General features: G+C 39.6%; 2 protein-coding genes and 1 long non-coding RNA gene across 9 annotated transcripts in view; 2 read left to right on the forward strand and 1 right to left on the reverse strand.

Moving 5' to 3' along the window:
* Positions 1-21,169, forward strand: part of EPC1 (enhancer of polycomb homolog 1) — a 95,128-nt gene that overhangs the window by 55,351 nt on the left and 18,608 nt on the right. For all 7 annotated transcript variants that reach the window (XM_082385329.1, XM_082385331.1, XM_082385330.1 and 4 more), the window contains exon 2: positions 9,813-9,972. In XM_082385329.1, the coding sequence (XP_082241455.1) occupies positions 9,813-9,972 (160 nt within the window). The remainder of the gene's footprint in view (positions 1-9,812; positions 9,973-21,169) is intronic.
* LOC309625748 lies at positions 7,590-9,239 on the forward strand. The gene is made up of 2 exons (XR_014242730.1): positions 7,590-8,849; positions 9,188-9,239. It is a non-coding gene; the product is annotated as an uncharacterized lncRNA (long non-coding RNA).
* The window catches only part of LOC309625887 (uncharacterized protein), a gene marked incomplete at its 5' end in the record, with an annotated part of 120,243 nt that continues 111,333 nt past the window's right edge, over positions 12,260-21,169 (reverse strand). The window contains one exon of the mRNA XM_082385932.1: positions 12,260-21,148. The remainder of the gene's footprint in view (positions 21,149-21,169) is intronic.

Consider the following 21,169-nt stretch of genomic DNA (forward strand, 5'->3'; position numbering starts at 1 on the left):
TTCCCTCACCCCAGTGTTGTGGGGACTTGCCCGTGTTGTGTGTAGGTGGATTGTTCCTTTGTGTTGCTGGGTGGTCCTCCATTGTGTCACCAAACCACAGTTTGTGCACCAGTCCCCCTGATGATGGACGTTGGGGCTGTTTCCACTTTGGGGCTATTATGAATAAAACCATATGAACATTCTTATTCAGGTTTTTTTGTGGGCTTGCGTCCTCATTTCTCCTAGGTAAATACCTAGGAGTGGGATTGCTGGGCCGTGTGGAACGTGTATGTTTGGTTTCGTGAGATCTGCCGCCCCTTTTTCTCACTAACCGTGCCTGAGAGTTGAAGTTGTTCCGCATCCTCACCATCGTACGGCGTGGTCAGCCTTTTCAGTTGTAGCCATTCTGGGGGCTGTAGAGTGGAAGAGCTGGTAAAGAATGCTCTGTCTGCCAAGGGGACTTCGGAACAAAGACTTGAAGAAAGTGAGGAAGCAGGCCATTCTGAGTTTGACAGAGAGCAAGGAATCTCGTATGACAAGAGCAGAATGGAAGTAAGGGTTGCCTGGGCACAGCAAGGAAGGGGAATTTGCAAATCCTGTTGGACCTTGTAAGCAGTTTTAAGAACTTTGGTTTTTATTCTGAGTGAGGTGGGAAATAATTGGAATGTTCTAATGGAAGAATGGCATGGTTCTGACTTGTATATTAACAGATTACTCTGATTATTGCATGAAGACAGACAGAAATGGAAGCAGGGAAACCAGTCAGAAGGCTGTCGTAATGCGCCAGGCAAGAGTTGGGTGTTTGGATGCAGAACCTGGGAGCCCTTGCTGGAGCACTGTTGCTGAATAGGCATGGATGTCTGGTTCTTAGGATGTCATTCGGAAGCAGCAGAGAAAGTGATTCGGCTCAGCCCTTCTGTTGTGGTAGCAGCGGAGTCTAGCCCTCCGTGCATAAGTAAGCAGGGGTTCAGTAACTTCTTAAGTGGCTTTTTACAAATTAGTCATCACTTATTTACCCATAAGAAATCTTATACAATATTGTTGCTTTCAATAACCTGTTTTTAATTCAGTAACCCAAAAGGTCTAAATGTGGTCTTAATTGTTGTTATGGCTGACCGTTAAGGCCATTATTTTCTTAAATAAATACTTAATGAATAAGTTAAAATGATTTAATCTTTGTTTAGGAATTTGCCCAGTATAACCTTGAATAACTCTTTCTGGTTTGGTAATATTTATTAGAACTTACTATAGAGCAGGTAGAAATACCTTTTTCATTTTTTTCATTCAATTTAGACTTATCCTTATTTTTCTATAATGATACTTTATAAAATACTGGGTACCTGCAATAAGGAAAATATAGTTCTAGCTGCTAAGTAGATTACAAAGATAATCTTGTTTAGTCCTTATCCTTAAAAGAATTTAGAGTTCCCCATACCATAAGAGAATACATCTTTTAAAGGAAAAGATATAAAGGTTAGTTAGACATAGCATCTAATGTTAAGGAACTTAACATTTTGGATATCAGTATGTAGACAAATAAATGATTACAGCACGATTTCTTAAGTAGAGAATGTAGTGCTGTAAAAGCACAGATAGGGGAAGCGGAGGGAAGATCATTTTATTTTATTTTTTTTAATAGATCTTTATTGGAGTATAATTACTTCACAATACTGTCTTAGTTTCTGTTGTACAGCAAAGTGAATCAGCCATATGCATACATATATCCCCGTATCCCCTCCCTCTTGAGCCTCCCTCCCGCCCTCCTTATGCCACCCCTCTAGGTCGACACAAAGCACCGAGCTGATCTCCCTGTGCTGTGCGGCTGCTTCCCACCAGCCAACTATTTTACGTTCGGTAGTGTATATATGTCCATGCCACTCTCACTTTGCCCCAGCTTCGCCTTCCAACCCCATGTCCTCAAGTCCATTTTCTGTGTCTGTCTCTTTATTCCTGTCCTGCCCCTAGGTTCTTCAGAACCATTTTTTTTTAGATTCCATATATATGTGTTAGCATACGGTATTTGTTTTTCTCTTTCTGACTTACTTCACTCTGTAGGACAGACTCTAGGTCCATCCACCTCACTACAAGTAACTCAATTTCGTTTCTTTTTATGGCTGAGTAATATTCCATTGTATATATGTGCCACATCTTCTTTATCCATTCATCTGTCGATGGGCATTTAGGTTGCTTCCATGTCCTGGCTATTGTAAATAGAGCTGCAATGAACATTGGGGTGCATGTGTCTTTTTTTGTTGTTGTTACAGACCCGCAGTTTATTGTTATATTGTTGCTTTAAACAGTCACATGCATTTTAAGAAAAGGAAACAGTCTTTTATATTTACCCATAATTTGGTTCTTTGTTTGCTCCTGATAAATCTGTTTGCATCTGCTATTGTTTCCCTTCCATCTGAAGAACTTCCTTTAGCATTTCTTTTTTTTTTTAATTAATTAATTAATTTATTTATTTTTGGCTGCGTTGGGTCTTCATTGCTGCGCACAGGCTTTCTCTAGTTGCGGCGAGCAGGGGTTACTCTTCGTTGCGGTGCGCAGGCTTCTCATTGCAGTGGCTTCTCTTGTGGAGCACAGGCTCTAGGCACGCGGGCTTCAGTAGTTGTGGCGTGTGCATGTGTCCTTTTGAATTATGGTTTTCTCAGGGTATATGCCTAGTAGTGGGATTGCTGGGTCGTATGGTAGTTCTATTTTTAGTTTTTTAAGGAGCCTCCATACTGTTTTCCATAGTGGCTGTATCAGTTTACATTCCCACCTACAGTGCAAGAGTGTTCCCTTTCCTCCACACCCTCTCCAGCATTTATTGTTTGTAGATTTTCTGATGATGGCCTCATTGTGGTTTTGATGTGCATTCCTCTAATGATTAATGATGGTGACGGCAGAGGAGGCAAGAACATACACTGGAGAAAAAACAGCCTCTTCCATAAGTGGGGCTGGGAAAACTGGACAGCTACGTGTAAAAGCATGAAACTAGAACACTCCCTAAACACCAGACACAAAAATAAACTCCACATGGAGTAAAGACCTAAATGTAAGGCCAGACACTATAAAACTCTTAGAGGAAAACATAGGAAAAACACTTTTTGACATAAACCACAGCAAGATCTTTTGTGACCCGCCTCCTAGAGGAATGGGAATAAAAACAAAAATAAACAAATGGGACCTAATGAAACTTAAAAGCTTTTGCACAGCAAAGGAAACTATGAACAAGACAAAAAGAAAGATCATTTTAAACCAGACTTTGAAGAACAAGTGGGAATTTTCTTGGGGGTGGGGCTGGCGTATGGTCCATCTGTGTGAGCAAAGGCACACAACAGATGTTTAAGACACAGTACTGGCCCTTCAGATGGGTCTTACCTACCGATACTTAATGTCACTCTTAATCAATAAAAATGATATTTTCTGACCTCTCAAATATGTGATATGCCCTGTTTATAACCAGTTAACCATTTTGCATTAATTACCAATGCTTTTATCAAAGAGACCATTACCACCTGAAAAGGCAGAAATTTTCTAGGGGTAAGCAGAAATAACAAAGGGGAAAGTAAAAGAAAAAACATTAAGTGCTGGAAAGGAAAGAGGGAAAGATGGGTAAGAAAAAAAAAGATATATGTATATGAAACAAATAATAAAAATAAGTAGCAGAGTGGCTTGCTGGACTTCGGGTCTGAGGAGGAAGCTAAGATTCCTGCTTGGGTTTCTGTCTCTAAAGCCCACGCTCTTGCAGTGCACCAGGTGGGCTGAAGTAACAAAAGTGAATCTTTGGAGCCTGCAGTTGCAGGGTTCATGGGGACACGAAAGTGTGCCTCTGAACTTCCCGAAGATCATCGTTCAGTCTTTTCTGATCCTCTTTTTTATTGTTCACATTGCTGTGTATAGAAAACATTATCTATCATTACTTGCAGCGCAAGAGGCTTTTAAAGTCATTTGCTTAATTGTAAGTTACGATTCATCTGATTCCATTTCATGTAAGGTTGAATATCTTAAAATTCTTTAGATTATTTAATAGTATTTACTTTGTTCCCTGTAAGATCAGATTTATTTGAGAGGGTATGCCTCTGTTATTTTATGAAAAATGGGAATTGATCCTGGTGTTTTGATGATTAACTCTTAAATTGCAACTGAGCCTAATTATTATAAATATTCTATGATATAAAGAAACTTTACCCTCCCAAGGTGTCAAGCAAGTAAGTGGTCTTCACACACAGCTATTTCCTTTTCTTAAAATAATCTTTTAACTCCTGTTCTAGCTTAAATGTCACTTGGCAGTAGTGAAAGTGATACTGTCCTTGAAATCCCTTTCCTATTTATATTTCCCATTAACACATTGTTCTTTTCCTTCACAGCACTTATCACACTTTACAGTTTATTTTTAGGGCTGTTTTATTAGTGTCTGTCCTCCCTACTACAATGTCAGGAACCGTCCTATTTTATTTACCATTGTGTTCCCAGGAGAGGCACATAGTGGGCAGTCAGTAAGTATAGACTAAGTTAATTAATGAGAAGCTTAAGCCCAGATGTTCTGCCCTGTATCTCCACTTGTTGTCCTATACCAGCATTTCCCAAACTGCATTACAAAAGTTCTCCATGAGCTATTAATGGATACTTTCTGAAAAAATGATTCTGTGGTCATAGATTTGGAATGACTGAACCCTCCGTCATGAGCAACCACAGTTTACATTGGCGTGTTAAAAGCTTTCATTCCAAAAGTTTAAAAATCCAACGTTCTCTCTTTTTTTTTAACTGTCAAACTCATTATTGGACTACCTATTGATAATTTGAAATTAAATACTCCAGTGAACACAGTTTGGGAAGGCTGGCTTATTCAGTGCTGCAAGTAGATGTATTTAGAAGTTTCATTGACAGATATTATCTTCCAGGAACATCTGGCATTTTATATAATTGTAATTTAGGATCGGATCATCTTAGTTATTTAGTCAAGGCATTCAATAAGTAATTATTGAGTTGAATTCATAGCTCATCTTATTCTGATTTATTTCATGTATTACTTGGCTTCACCATTTCACAGCTTCCTACTCAAAGCAAAAATGTCATTTTCACTTATAATTTAATGTTTTTTTCTTGGAAATAGATGTATATAGTTTGGGGTTTTAAAAATACGTTCTTTACCTGGAAAGCTGCAAGTGTAATGTTTTACTCTGGAACTAAACTTGACTTAAATGGGAAGGGTTTTACTGAACTAAATAGTGTCTTTCAGAAATTACCTTTGTTCTAGAAAATCATGTAGTGAGATGTACTCAAATATTTTTTGTCAAAAAGAATTACAAAGAATTTTAGAAAATAAGAGAAATAAAGAAAATTATAGAAGACTATTTCAAAATTATATCACCAGGAGGTGATCTGTTAACTGTTTGGTGTACATACTTTGAAACTGGACACATATGTGTGCCTGCTTGCATCTGTGTGGTGTGTGTGTGTGTGTGTGTGTGTGTGTGTGTATGTGTGTGTGTACATACACAGATACCTACATACATATTCATTTATTCAACAAATATTTAAGCACCATGCTTTGTACTCGGCACTGTTTTTGGGTGGTTATTTAGCAGTAAACAAAATAGACAAAAATCCCTGCCCTCACGATGCTTAGATTGGGGTGGGGAGGAAGGGTGACAACAGTAAACAAACCAAGGGTATGACATGTCAGAGGACTGTAAGAGCTTTGGAAAAATTTAGCAGTGAATAGAATAAAGGGGCATAGAGAGAAGGATTGTTAAATACGTGTTCAGCTACTTTTAGACTTTTTCCTATATTTGTGTTCAGTTATGTCTTTTGCTTTTAAAAAAGATTAAATACAAATATCCTGAACATACAATTTTCAGATCTGTCTTTTTACTTAATAAATTGATGGGTTTTTCCATTTCATTAAATATTATTCTGAACCATTTAAAGGCTATGCATGTTCCATTTTCTAGAATATGGTCCGTTTTCTAGACAGCAGCCAGGGTGACCTTTAAAGTCCTTCAGCCACTGTCGCTCTTAGTACAAGGACAAATCCTTAGCATGCCCCATGTCCCTGCGTGATTTGATCCCGACGCCCTGTGCACCCTCACTCCCCGTGCTCCAGCCACACCGGCACATGTGTGTGGTCTCCTTCCCATCCTCGAGTCTTTGCACATACACAGGGCTACAGTAAATAGGAAGGTTTAAGGTTATAGTTACACACCAGTTGCTGAGGAGTGATTTTTAAGGCTTAGAAGAACATATTTGTTGTATATTGTACACATCTTGGTTCCTTACGTTCCTTATGAGGAAATTTTGTCAAATATTTTATAAAACAAAAAAACACATGTAAGATTTTTTTAAAGCAGTATTTACTATAATATTGATAAAAAGTTTGATTTCACGATTCTAGAAAAATGGATATAAAGATAAGGAAGTCTTTCTACAGAATGCTGCTAACACTAGGAAGAATATGAATGGTAACAAGCATATGGTAAATCTTCAGCTTCTCTAGTAATGAAAGGTACACATTTGCTACCATGTTTTAGGTAGTGTGTCTCAGGCATTTTATCTTAACCACAATCCCATATGGTAGGTACACAGTGTACATTTATAGGTAATAAAACTTGCTGGTATGAATATCTTGTCCCAAGTCCCAAAGTCATGGAGCTAGTAAACCGTGGAGCCAACATTCAAATCCAGAGCAAATTACAAATCATGATTACAAATCCTGATTCTGATTACAAATCATGTTCTTAACCACCATACCATAGTGCCTATAAAAAATCTAAAGCCCTTAGTGGTCCCACTTCACACCTAGAAAGTAATTTTCATTGTGGTTCATCTAGAGAAATGAATGAAGTAGCCAGGAAATTTCTGAAAAAGAATTGTGAGGAGTGAATTTAGTATCTGGTCAGCACTAGATAATAAAATGTAGTCTGAGGCTGCGCTTTTAAAAACACATTAAATACTAGCATAGGAGGCGGTTGAGTAGAGGAGGGCAAAAGAACTTGGAAATACTCCCAAGTGCAAGTGGAATTTCTGAGAAAGGGACATTTTTAGTCATTAAGGGGAATAGGTGATTTTATGCATGACGTTCATATACCCTTTGAGGTGGCTTGCTATCTCTCCTTATACAAAAAAATAGATAAACCGTCTCTCACATGTTCACCTACACAGAGAAATGCTAATGGATCAAGGACAAAATGCAAATGAAGAATATAGTGTGCCTCGCTCCCCCACTCCCTCCTTGAGTTTGATGTAAGTAGGGGGCGTAGGTCACAGAAAATTTCTCTCGCTCTTTGAGGGTATCTGAGAGGAGAAGAGTACACCTGTGATTGATTTCCCAGCTGGGGCTCAGAAGCACCCTGTGTCAGAGGGCACAAGGGCCAGTACACATGCCCACAGGCTTTCGGAGTCACCCCTCCCGCCCCTTCACACTTAGTTTCTACCAGCTCCCAGGAGCCACAAGGCAGCCTGAGTCAAAGATAAGTTGAGTTATAAAAATGAAAGGTTTTGTTTACACACCCTAGTTTGTGACTATACGATTTATACCTGTTACTAAGGGTGACAGAATCATAAAGGAAAAGGTTAATAAATTTGACTAATAGAACTTTCCTGCGTGGAAAAAATACTCTAAACAAAGTCAGAAGTCAAACTTCAGGAAAATAGTCAATTTTATTACATGGGGGCTAATTTCCTTAATATTGAAAAGGAAAATAATCCACATATTTAAACATCAATGAGAAAAAGAAAAGCAGCACTTTTGAAAATGAGCAAACAGCAACACGTAAGGGAAGAAAAACTCATTGTAAAGAAATTAACCTAAAATAACAAGATGGGTCATTTTAAAATTGAAAAGAGATGTTAAGGAGTTACTACAAGGAGTGGTAGGAATATGTGCTGTAACTTCATATACCCTTTGAGCGCTTCCGTCTCTTGTCCTACAGATGCTTTCACGGGCTCACAAAGGTGTCTCATATATATAGTAGTACAGGATTGGTTTTTGCAGCGTTCAGGGAGAAGGATAGGCATTTAAGTTGCTTCCAGGGTTCTTTCCCTATTAATTCGTGTCTGGTTAAGTAAGTTACGGTACATCCACATAGTGGAATACAATGCAGCTGTTGCAAAAATGGTAGTGAAAGTATCAGGATGGAGAAATCTCCACGGTATGTCGAGGGACCAACGCCCTAGGGATAAAGCGCTGTATGTTGTGCAGCAGAATCCTAGCTGTGAATTGATATATACGTATATATAAAATGAACAGAGGCTACTTATGAAGGCTGGAAGTTTTTGTTTTCATACTGTTGGAATGTTTTTCATCCCTCAACTTGTCTTTTATATACAGTATTTTAAAAACTAGCTTAAATTTAATGAAATGTTTACCAAAATTCAATGATGATGGGGTGGGTGAGAACAGATATTTCTGTGGCAGCTGGTAAAAATCTTTCTGTGTGTCAACTCAACCAAAGCTTATTTTGAGCACCTGTAACATGCCAGGCATTGTACTAAACATTTAATGCACATTTATCTTACTTAAATCTCCAACCATCCGTGGAAGATTCTATTTTTCTTTTCCTGGAGGAAACAGATTTAGAAGAATGGAGTGTCTTGCCAGGAGTCACAAACTCTGGAGCCTTTGCCTTCAATCCATATACTTTACTACCGTTCAGAAAGGGCTCTGGAAATTCAGAAGAAAGGTTATACTCGAGACAAAGACCAGGTTTGAATCTGTGTCAGCTTCGTGAATGAAAGATGGAGACAATAATCTGTACCCTTCTTTGGAATGATCATATTAGTTGATTTGTATGACATTTATGAAACACTGTATGAATAAGCAATTAGAATCGATAAAATATTTTTTATACATAGCCTGCTTTCGTCATACAATACGTTCGAATGTTTTAACCCTCTTTTTTAATTCATATACACTTGTAATGTAGGAATCTTCTGATTTTTTTAAAAAATTTATTTATTTATGGCTGTGTTGGGTCTTCATTTCCGCGCGAGGGCTTTCTCCAGTTGCGGCAAGCGGGGGCCACTCTTCATCGCGGTGCGCGGGCCTCTCACTATTGCGGCCTCTCTTGTTGCGGAGCACAGGCTCCAGACGCGCAGGCTCAGTAGTTGTGGCTCACGGGCCTAGTTGCTCCGCGGCATGTGGGATCTTCCCAGACCAGGGCCCGAACCCGCGTCCCCTGCACTGGCAGGCGGACCCCCAACCACTGCGCCACCAGGGAAGCCCTTAACCCTCTTTTTAAAAAAGTCTCATCTGTAGAACGCAAACTTTTTTTTTTAAATTTATTTATTTATTTTTGGCTGCATTGGGTCTTCATTGCTGCGCGCGGGCTTTCTCTAGTTGCGGCGACCGGGGGCTGCTCTTTGTTGCGGTGCGCACGCTTCTCATTGCAGTGGCTTCTCTTGTTGCGCAGCACGGGCTCTAGGCGCATGGGCTCAGGAGTTGTGGCGCATGGGCTTAGTTGCTCCGCGGCATGTGGGATATTCCCGGACCAGGGCTCGAACCCGTGTCCCCTGCATTGGCAGGCGGATTCTTAACCACTGCGCCACCAGGGAAGTCCCTGTAAAATGCAAACTTTAATAACAGTTTTGTCAGTTTTCGGAATCTTTTGTATAATTTAACTCTCAATTTCGGTGTAGTACCTCTTCTTAAATTGCGGAAATATACAGTGTATGTAACCAACTCTTGTTTCTATTCAAATTGTTTTTACCACAACTGTATTGTTAGCATCCTTGCAAGGCTACTAAAATCCCTCATTTTAAAAACAAATGAACACCTCTTCCTGAGGCTGTATGTTCTGTTTGCTGGTTTTTTAAAACGTAGCTTACGTCCTTTTCCGTCTCCTCAGGAACACCATCTTCAGCGGGCTATCTCGGCACAGCAGGTGTATGGCGAGAAGAGGGACAACATGGTTATTCCAGTCCCGGAGGCGGAGAGCAACATCGCGTACTACGAGTCCGTTTACCCCGGGGAGTTCAGGATGCCAAAGCAGCTCATTCACATACAGCGTAAGTAATTCCTCTTTTGGTAGCTGTACTTTGCAGTCTCTTCTTCTGTAACTCTCGACAGGTTTTTATCAGTTTGGGGCCATTTTCAGTACCCATTTCACTGACCGGAACCAGCTTGAGAGTTATTAGAGCCCATTTTCACCTTTTATAATTGTGCTTGAGCTCTCTGCCTGACAGAAAAGATAGCATTTTCATCCTAGATTTTTAGCTTCGTCTCAACATGGGACCTCATGCTACTGGAGATGAGTAGGATAAAGAATATACCTTAGATGTAGAAATCATTTTATTACTCTTCAGAAATAGTAATGTTAATTGCCTTAAAGAATTTCTCAATAGAAGTCAGAAGTCAGCAAACCTTTTCTGTAAGTATTTCAGGCTTTGTGGGTCGTTCAGGCTCTGTCACAGCTATTTTACTCTGTGTTCCAGTAAAACTCTATTGACTAAAACAGATGGCAACCCAGTATTGGCCTACGGGCTGTAGTTTACCAACCCCGTCTGTGTTTCTACTAATTTTTTTCTTTTTTGGCCGAGCTGCACGGCTTGTGGGATCTTAGTTCCCTAACCAGGGATCGAACCCGAACCCTTGGCAGCGAAAGTGCTGAGTCCTTACCACCGGACCGCCAGAGAATTCCCCTAATTTTTAAAAATTTAGCGTTTTTAATTGGTAACTTGTCTCACTTGGTACTGATAGGCTCTTCATTGGAAGTGATCCTTGGATAGCTAATCACACTTGATGATGAACAGCTGAGAGCTTGTAGACTTAGGGGAATATAGTTCATTCACTCAGTCCCCAGGTAGTGGACAACTTAAACACATAATTGAAAGGTTACTAAGGTAAAATTGCTACAGCTTTCATTGTGGTCTTGCTGACCTTTATCATCAAGAGGTTTTTCCAGGGGCCTGCCTCAGCTTTTTCTCAGGACAATATAAATCTGTTTTGTTTTTATTGTTCTTTCTACGGACATAGAGAAACTAGCTTTAACCAGTTTCCAACTTATTAACTACTTTTCTGACTCATTTAACCTCTCTCCATATGATCTAGTTCCTGTCCTGGATTCTAAGCATTTTTTTTTTTTTAACTATTTCTTGAATATGAAAACTAAAAGTAAACATAATGCCTGTATTGACTCTTACCAGTTCTGTATTGGCATTTGATATTTTTAACTTGTAATGTTTTTTCATCTTTACCTCTGACTTGTACCTAATCTTACTGACTTCCTTTAGAAAAAAAAGAAATTTTTCCAATTTATTAAAGGCTACTTTGAAGTGAACCAAACAAGTGGCATGTGTTTTCTTGCCCACTCACATGTTTAATAACATGTAAGACACAGACATTGTAAACAATTTTGACCAATATTAGGACATAAAAATTAGTTCTCTGGAAAATCATGTCAGTGTGAAAGTTCCAGAGCTGATCCTTCCTCTACGTGTTAACTAGAACCACATTGCATTCCACAGCCACAGGCTCTATTATCTCACGAATACAGGCTTTTAGGTTAAAGCAGCATTGAGCAAGATAAAATTATATTAATAAATTTACATTGTCATTACTATCAGGAAAAAAAAATTCGAATGCATGTTTTACAAATAGTTGCTTATTGATGACCAAAATTCACAAACCACATTTTATTCGTAGCTCATGGATTAAATTGTGGTCAGAAGAGTCAAAAGGGACTGTATTTAAAAAGGAATTGACTTTGCTGACATTGTAATCAAATAATAGTAATTAAATGGGAGCAGAATTGTAAATTATTCGGGAAAAAACTTTTTGCATCAGTACAAATTTGGAAAAATGTATTACATTGGAATGTTAATAAGCTAAATTAGTGTTAGCTGCCTTTGGATTTCTTTTAACATTTTGTCTTGGATGATTATAGATTCACAGAACATGTGAAGCCTTGTATAATCACCACTGCAGTTAAGATACTCAATTGTACCATCACCACAAGACTCCATCTTGTTGCTCCTTTAAATGCACCCCTAGCCCCTGGCAACCACTGATCTGTTCTCCATCTCTGTAATTATGTTTGTTGATGAAGGTAACAGAGATGGAATCATGCAGTGTATATCCTTTTGAGATTGACATTTTCCTCTTAGCATAGCCTCCTTGGCGTTCATCCAAGCTGTTGCATGTATCAGTCGTCCTTCTTCCCTCTTGCTGAGCAGTCTTCCGTGATCCACGTGCACTGCATGTCTCACTGCTCACCCACTGAAAGACATTTGGGTAGCGTCCAGATTTTAACTATTGATATTCCAAATAAAGCTGCTATGAGTGTTCATGTACAGATTTTTTTTTTTAAACATCTTTATTGGAGTATAATTGCTTTACAATGGTGTGTTAGTTTCTGCTTTATAACAAAGTGAATCAGTTATACATATACATATGTTCCCATATCTCTTCCCTCTTGCATCTCCCTCCCTCCCACCCTCCCCATCCCACCCCTCTAGGTGGTCACAAAGCACCGAGCTGATCTCCCTGTGCTATGTGGCTGCTTCCCACTAGCTATCTATTTTACATTTGGTAGTGTATACATGTCCTTGACACTCTCTCACCCTGTCACATCTCACCCCTCCCCCTCCCCATATCCTCAAGTCCATTCTCTAGTAGGTCTGTGTCTTTATTCCCGTCTTGCCACTAGGTTCTTCATGACCTTTTTTTATTTTTTTCCCTTAGATTCCATATATGTTAGCATACTGTATTTGTTTTTCTCTTTCTGACTTACTTCACTCTGTATGACAGACTCTAACTCCATCCACCTCATTACAAATACCTCCATTTCATTTCTTTTTATGGCTGAGTAATATTCCATTGTATATATGTGCCACATCTTCTTTATCCATTCATCTGTCGATGGACACTTAGGTTGCTTCCATGTCCTGGCTATTGTAAGTAGAGCTGCAGTGAACATTTTGGTACATGACTGTTTTTGAACTATGGTTTTCTCAGGGTATATGCCCAGTAGTGGGATTGCTGGGTCATATGGTAGTTCTATTTTTAGTTTTTTAAGGAACCTCCATACTGTTCTCCATAGTGGCTGTATCAATTTACATTCCCACCAACAGTGCAAGAGTGTTCCCTTTTCTCCACACCCTCTCCAGCATTTATTGTTTCTAGATTTTTTGATGATGGCCATTCTGACCAGTGTGAGATGATACCTCATTGTAGTTTTGATTTGCATTTCTCTAATGATTAATGATGTTGAGCATTCTTTCATGTGTCTGTTGGCCATCTGTATATCTTCTTTGGAGAAATGTCTGTTTAGGTCTTCTGACCATTTTTGGATTGGGTTGTTTGTTTTTTTGCTATTGAGCTGCATGAGCTGCTTGTAAATCTTGGAGATTAATCCTTTGTCAGTTGCTTCATTTGCAAATATTTTCTCCCATTCTGAGGGTTGTCTTTCCGTCTTGTTTATGGTTTCCTTTGCTGTGCAAAAGCTTTTAAGTTTCATTAGGTCCCATTTGTTTATTTGTGTTTTTATTTCCATTTCTCTAGGGGCTGGGTCAAAAAGGATCTTGCTGTGATTTATGTCATAGAGTGTTCTGCCTTGTTTTCCTCTAAGAGTTTGATAGTGTCTGGCCTCATGTACAGATTTTTGAGTGAACATAAATTTTTATTTCTCTGGCTTAAATACCGTAAGAGTAGTTGCTGGGTCATCCATTTTTAGTTTGACAAGAACGTCTACACTGTATCCCAGAGTAGCGGTACTGTTTTACATCATCATCAGCAGTGTATGTGTGATCCAGTTTCTCCTGTATCCTTGCCAGCATTTGAGGTTATAACTTTTTAATTTTAGCCATTCTAATAGGTGTGCAGTGATATCTCATTGTACTTTAAATTTGTGTTTCTCTAAATGGCTAATATGTTAAACGTCTTCTCATGTGTTTGCCATCTATACATCCTATTTGGTGAAATCATTGCACAGATCTTTTGCCCATTTTCTAATTAGATTGTTTAATGTTGAGTTTTGAGGATTTTGTTTTGTTTATGTATCCTAGACACACGCCTTTGTCATATGTGATCTGGAAATATTTTCTCCCAGTATATAATTTGTCTTTTCATTCTCTTAACAGTTTTTCACAGAGCAGAAGTTTTTAATTTTGATGAGATCCATTTACCAATTTTCCTCTTACAGATCATGATTTTGGTATCAACTCTAAGAATACTCTTTGTTTTGCTTGGGGTCCAAAGATTTTCTCCTATGACCTGTTCTAGAAGTTTCAGTTTTACATTTTACATTTTAAAAAATTTATTTATTTTTGGCTGCGTTGGGTCTTCGTTTAGTTGCAGCAAGCGGGGGTTACTCTTCTTTGTCTAGTTGCAGCAAGCAGGGGCTACTCTTCGTTGTGGTGTGCAGGCTTCTCACTGCGGTGGCTTCTCTTGTTGTGGAGCACAGGCTCTAGGTGCACGGGCTTCAGTAGTTGTGGCACGTGGGCTCAGTAGTTGTGGCTCGTGGGCTCTAGAGCGCAGGCTCAGTAGTTGTGGCTCGTGGGCTCTAGAGCGCAGGCTCAGTAGTTGTGGCTTATGGGCTTAGTTGCTCCTTGGCATGTGGGATCTTCCCGGACCAGGGCTCGAACCCGTGTCCCCTGCATTGGCAGGCGGATTCTTAACCACTGCGCCACCAGGGAAGTCCCTACCTTTTACATTTAAGTGTGTGATCAATTTTTAGTGTGAGGTTTAGGTCACGGTGTTCCCCCTGCCCCCATTCTGAGTATCTAATTGTTCCAGCACCATTTATTGAAAAAGTGATCCCTCCTCCATTGATTGCTTTTGCTTCTTGGCCAGAAATTAATTATGCATGTTGATGTGTCTCTATTTCTGGCTTCTGTATTCTATTCCACTGATTTCTGTGTTTTTCCCAAGACAGTACCACTGTCCTGATTACTGCAGCTATATGATAACCCTTAACATCAGGGAGAGTACTTCCTCCTTTATTTTTCTCCTTCAAGATTGTTTTGGGTATTCTAGGGCTTTTCCCTGTAAATATTACAACAAGTTTGTATCTGCAAAGAAGCCTGCTGAGGTTTTGATAGGACCTGCGTTTAACCCTATAGATCGTTGTGGGGAGAACTGACATCTTTTCTGTGTGTCTTCCAGTCCTTGACCACTGTGTGACCCTCCAAGTATTTAGGTCTTCTTTGATTTCTTTTATAAAGTTGACACTTAATAATTTTCATCATAGAGAGCCATGGTTTTTTAGTACTTTTTTTTTTTTTTTAGATTTCTACCTGTTTTCTTTGGAACAATTGAAAACGGTATTGCACTTTTGATTTTGGTTTCCACTTTTTCATTGTCTGTATACAGAAATGCAGCTTAATTGTATGTTGAGCTTATGTCCTGTGGCCTTAACTGAAATTACATGTTAGTTCTAGGAGATGTTTGCAGATTCTTTGGGATTTTCTGAATGGAAAATCATGTCGTAGGCTGCAAATAGAAATGGTTTTGTTTTTCCTTTCCAACCTGTATGTCTTTAATTGCTCTTTCTTGCCTTAGTATAGTGGTTAGAACTTGAATATGATTTTAAAATAAGAATGGTGAGAGCAGGCATCCTTGCCTTGTTTCTGATCTTAGAGGGAAAGAATTTAGTCTTTCACCAATAAGTATTATGTCACCTGTAGGGTGTTTTTTTTTTTGTAGTTGCTTCTATGAGATTGAGGAAGTTCCCCTGTATTCCTAGGGTACTGGGAGTTTGTATCATGACTGTTGAATTTGTCAAATGCTTTTTCTGCATCGATAAGGCCATGTGATTTTTTTTTTCCTTCTTTAGCCTTTGATATGATAGGTTGCATTGGTTGGTTTTCAAATATTGAACCAACCTTGCATACCTGAAATAAATCCCACTTGGCTGTGGGGTATTATTTTTTTCATACATTGTTGGGTGGGATTTTATTGAGGAGTTTTGCATCTAAATTCATGAAAGATATTGGTTAGTAGTCTTTTGTGTGTGTGTGTGTGTGTGCTCTGCCTTGTCAGGTTTTGGTATCGGGGTAATACTGGCCTCATAAAACAAGTTGGGAAGTGTTCCCTCTTATTTTCTGGAAGAAATTGTGTAAAATTGATGTTAATTCTTTAAAAATTGGTATTGGCTTTTAGTATACTACAATACACAAGAAAAGGCTAGTTATACTGTAAATTTCTGCAAAGTTAAAATTGAACCTTGAATGCCAGGTGGTCTAACAAGTTGCTTGTGAAGGGTACATTGCCTTGAATTATGTATGTAGACCGGTTCATTTCAATTCTCATAATTTCTATTTTGTAAAACTCTTAAACTAATTTACACAAACTGCTCCTTGGAGTTTTTAAGATGGTAATTCGTATTGCCTAAAAAAGTAATGATAAACACGTTTGAGAATTATTGCCTGTTATATCCTCCTTCCACCCCCCAGAGTTACAATGCATATTACTTATAGGCTCTGGGAATCTTGCAGTTAAAAAAGAAAGTTTTAACCCAGCATTTTCCAAATATATTCATTACATGTTATCTGTTAACATTTCATTGAACATTTATTTGGAAAATCTCAACATTTTTCTTGTCTTTAACAGGCTTAGGGAAGAGAGCATAATTTTCTCCTGTCAGAGCTGTAAAGCAAGAAACCTGTATTAAAACCATCATCCCCTTCTTATAGTTCCAAACTGTGGTTACTTTCTAAACTATTTCAGAGTGCTATTCAACATCTCCTGCTCCAAAGGGTCTTAATGTTGTTTCTCTTTTGATTGGTGATCTGGAAGGCTTCTGGATTGTACAGCTAGGACTTCTCCTTTCCTATTCATGCTGGCAGAAAGGACAAAAACAGTTCTGACCAGAATAGGCAGGAACAATTCTCTCTCCCCCTTCCCCTTGTGCTTGGGTCTCAAGGTTTTCCTGTTAATCCTCAAAGGAAATCTTTTTTTAACAGGCAGTCTTGGTGTATATTTGAATATGTATATATGTGTGTGTATAGATACAGATCTGTGCATTTCCAGTTCTGTCCACTGGTAGAGCCAAGAAGCGAAAAATATTCAGTAGCAATAAGCACACCTAGCACCTATTCCCTGATCTGTTCCCCACTAAATAGGGCCAAGAATACGCAGAGAAATGGCTGATCCCAGGGCTGGGGCAGGGTAAGTACAAGATAAACCTGGAACATCTTGTTATGCCAGAAATTAAGAACTCACAAAAATGGCAGAGGCATATCACAGGGGGACATAGGAGTTTCCACTGGCTAATTTGGGGACATTTTAAGCAGTGGAATAATTGGGTACAAGAACGACTTGTAAACATGGAAAAAGTAGGAATTCATGAGTCCATACTGGTAATAAGCTGTGCTAAATGGGGGAGAAGTGTAGTCTTGTGGTTTTACAGTACAGAATGCCAAGAGCTGAACGGTGCTGTGGGAAGGGAGCGCTGGAGAATCATCTTCGCACTAAGCGCGACCGAGATTGAGCCGCATAAGAATCGCCAGTGTGTGCTCACTGGAAGGGGAAATTCTCATGAGGGGCAGGACACTTCCGTGGCCTTGAACTCTCCCCACAAACTGCTCATGAGTTAACGGCGGCAGGCGGGGGCGGCAGTTATACGGTGGGGTAATGGGGCAATATCTTGACTGGTGGCCACAGTTATGACCACTTAGGAGAAACAGATGAACATCGTGTGCCTCTAGGTGTGAGACCCTGGGAAGGACTAAGAATAAAGTCGAGTGGTGTGGCAGCTGAGAGAGTATAAGCTAATCAGAGTGGGGAAAATCCCACAGACGCAGAGTGAGCGACCTGCTAGTAGTGGGAACGGTAATACTCCTGAAACAGACATCGTCAGTGTCCTAAAAGACAGCGAAAGGCTGTGGAAATGTTCCAAAGTAAAGGAGGCTAAAGAGACGGCAGTAAAAATAATACCTGATCCCAGAGTGGTCCTGTACTGTAGTGGGAAATGTTGTGAATTATTGGATCAGCTGGCAAAAGTGGAATATAAAGTTGATGAGTATACTGTGATTATGTGGAAACACACTCTGAAGTATTTAGCAGGAAAGAGCCATTATGAAGGTAATTTACCCTCTGGTGGCTCAAAAAAATAGTCTGTGTGGGATGTGTATATGTGTGCGATGTGTGTGTGTATATACACACGGAGAGGGGAGAGGACGCACGCATGCAAGTGATAAAGCAAATGGAGTACAATTTTAACAGCAGGTGAATCTGGGTACAGGATATGCAGGTGTCCCTTGTGCTGTTTTTATTTGGAGGCTTTTATAAGTTTGAATTTATTTATAAATAAAAAGATTAAAAAAAAATAGATCCTCGTAGAGCCTCCTTTTTTTGTTACCTCTCAGAACAGATGTATCCTTTCTTTACGCCCTGAATCTGAAACATTACATTCTCTCCTTCCCTTTCCCCGTTATTCTCCTGGTTCTGCTTTCTCACAGATAAAATACATAGCATCAACCAACCATGCAGATACAGCAGAACTTTATCTACAGAGGACTTCATATGTGGGATTTCAAATCTTTCAGATCTGGGATTCTCTGTTTACTCTCCCCAGGTACATTCTAGAAGTGACTCTGTAGTTTATAAGTATAAAGAAGTTGAAGAATTTCATGATCTAGCTCGCCAGTGATCGCCTTTGTCTTCTTAGGTCCAAGCAAGGATGTCAAATACCTACCACCCCACAGTAAATACCACTGTTACAATGGTCTTTTCTGCTGCCCAGAATTTATTCCAGGGTCTTTGCAAGTAGATGTTACCAGTCATGGGGAGCTAGTGCTTGAGCGGAAACCTGTGTGCCATCCCTGCTGTGGGAAGTTTCTCCTCAGCCTTGAATAGTGTGCCTTCCTTTCCATCAGGAGTTATATTCTGTTCCCAGTCTACATTTTGGGCCATTTTGTGGACCCAAATACCCTTTCACTCTTTGCTGCCTGTAATTTAAACATGCTGCTTGGAGTTATGGACATACCTACCTGTGCACGCTTAGTCTGAGCCGTAATATGGCATTTGTTACGTAGACATTTATATGCATTTCACCTCTACTACTGGACTCTAAGCACAGGGGTTTGTACCACTTTGTGTCTCCTTTAAAATAATCTAATCAATTTACATGTACTGTTGTGTTCTTTTTATGAGGTTTATTTTCTGTAGAATTTTCTCCTCCATCTTTATAGAATACTGTATTTTGTTTAGCCATATACATATCTGGGTTTATCTCTAGCAGAATGTTTTAAACGGAGTCAGCTTCTGCAGTATGGCTCCCCTTGTTTTAACAATCATTGGCTAACTAGGGCTCACTGTAATTGGTAGAACTCAATTAGAAGAGGCAACTCATTTGCCTGTTTCTCTTTAGGCCTTGTTTTCTGCGCTCAGTAACATGGCCCAGGAAATTTGAAAATACTCCTGTTTCTAGAACCATGATACATACGTTACATCTTTATCAGCTGCAGCTGAGCTGTCAGTTGGACATTTGGCTGAAGCCAAATTACACTTCAGTCATTGGCTGTGGTTTTTTGGTCAAATGAAATCCTAAAGTGAGTTTTTACATGTTAGTGTTTCTCTAGGGTTTTAATATTTTATATCTGAACAAGATTTGGTTCTCCTCATATGTGAAGGTCTTAGATGTGTTTGCATTAACTAAAGAAAAGCTTCTGGCAGAGGCAAGAGCAACCTCTCAGGTACTTGCTAACTTCAGTGGCAAAGACATGGAGCTCCCTAGGGTGGGACTCTTCCTTTCCCATCTCCATTCTGTTCCTTAATTTGTTGGATGTGACTTGTCACTGATGATATAAGGTATGCCAGAAGTATGTCAAGCGTATTTTGATAGTGCATAAGTAAAGTGATACTAGGCAGGCTTGTTTCATTTTTATGAATCATTAAGCTTTGTAACTGTGATTTGCTCTAAAGAAAAATAAATTTTACAGTGGAGGGTGCCAAAGCAATGTATAAACAAGACCCTAAACATGTATAAAATACACCCTTAAGGAGGCAGAACATTAATAGTTGGTCCCTATCAGTTTGGCTTTCTGGATTATTGGATCACCACTCTTTAATAGAACTTTCAATGATGATGGAAATGTTTTTATAATCTGTAGCATCTGGTAGCAGCAGTAACCACTAGCCACATGTAGTACTTAGCACTTGAAATGTGGCTACTGAATTTTGCATTAAGTTAATTTAAATCTAATTGGTCACACATGGCTAGTGGTTACTCCACAGATGTGGATTTTTTTGGTTAGGGACAACACAACAAGTGTGTTTAATCCAGCAGTTTTAAACCACTTGGGAATCTCCAAAATCTCTGTTTACATAGCAACAGCAAACAGAATTAGATGGTGGAAAATCATTGAAGGGCCGATGGTGCAGGAAACATGGGTGCAGAGAGGGTAACGTATAGAGATTTTTATGAAGGATCTGAATATTCATTTATTTTAACTAGGAATGTTACAGAAGTGTGATACAGGTCAAAATGAAAATGAAGCATAGCGTTATAGTTCCACAAATATTCGTTGGGTTCCTATGGGCCAGGTACTATGTTAGTCTTGAAGCAGGGATGGCACATGTTGGGCAGGCAGAGTCCCCCCCCCCACCTGTTCCTGTCACAGACGTCACCACGCTGACTGCAGATGTTTTCAGGGTTTTTTCCCACTTGAATAGAGTCAAAATCCAAATGCTTTTCAGTAGAGTACTGCGTGCAGAGTTGGCGTACAAGATGAACATGTTTACTGCCTCTGCACTGATGTACAGAGATGGATAAGACACAATGCTTCCTCTCTGGGAGATCAAGCACATTAGAATGCTTAACAAATAAGATTGTAAAGTAAGAAGGGGAGTGACCTAGAAAAGGCTTTTTTGTGTGTTTTTTTAAATAAATTTATTAATTTGTTTATTTATTTTTGGCTGCGTTGGGTCTTCGTTGCTGTGCGCGGGCTTTCTCTAGTTGTGGCGAGCGGGGGCTACTCTTCGTTGCGGTGCACAGGCTTCTCATTGCAGTGGCTTCTTTTGTTGCGGAGCACGAACTCTTAAGTGTGCGGGCTTCAGTAGTTGTGGCTCGTGGGCTCAGTAGTTGTGGCTCGTGGGCTCTAGAGTGCAGGCTCAGTAGTCGTGGCGCACGGGCTTAGCTGCTCCGCGGCATGTGGGATCTTCTGGGACCAGGGCTCGAACCCGTGTCCCCTGCATTGGCAGGCGGATTCTTAACCACTGCGCCACCAGGGAAGTCCCTTTTTTCTTAAACTTTAAGTGTGGGAA

This window comes from Balaenoptera borealis, assembly GCF_965194805.1.
Source record: "Balaenoptera borealis genome assembly, chromosome: 3".
NCBI classification, from domain to species: domain Eukaryota; kingdom Metazoa; phylum Chordata; class Mammalia; order Artiodactyla; family Balaenopteridae; genus Balaenoptera; species Balaenoptera borealis.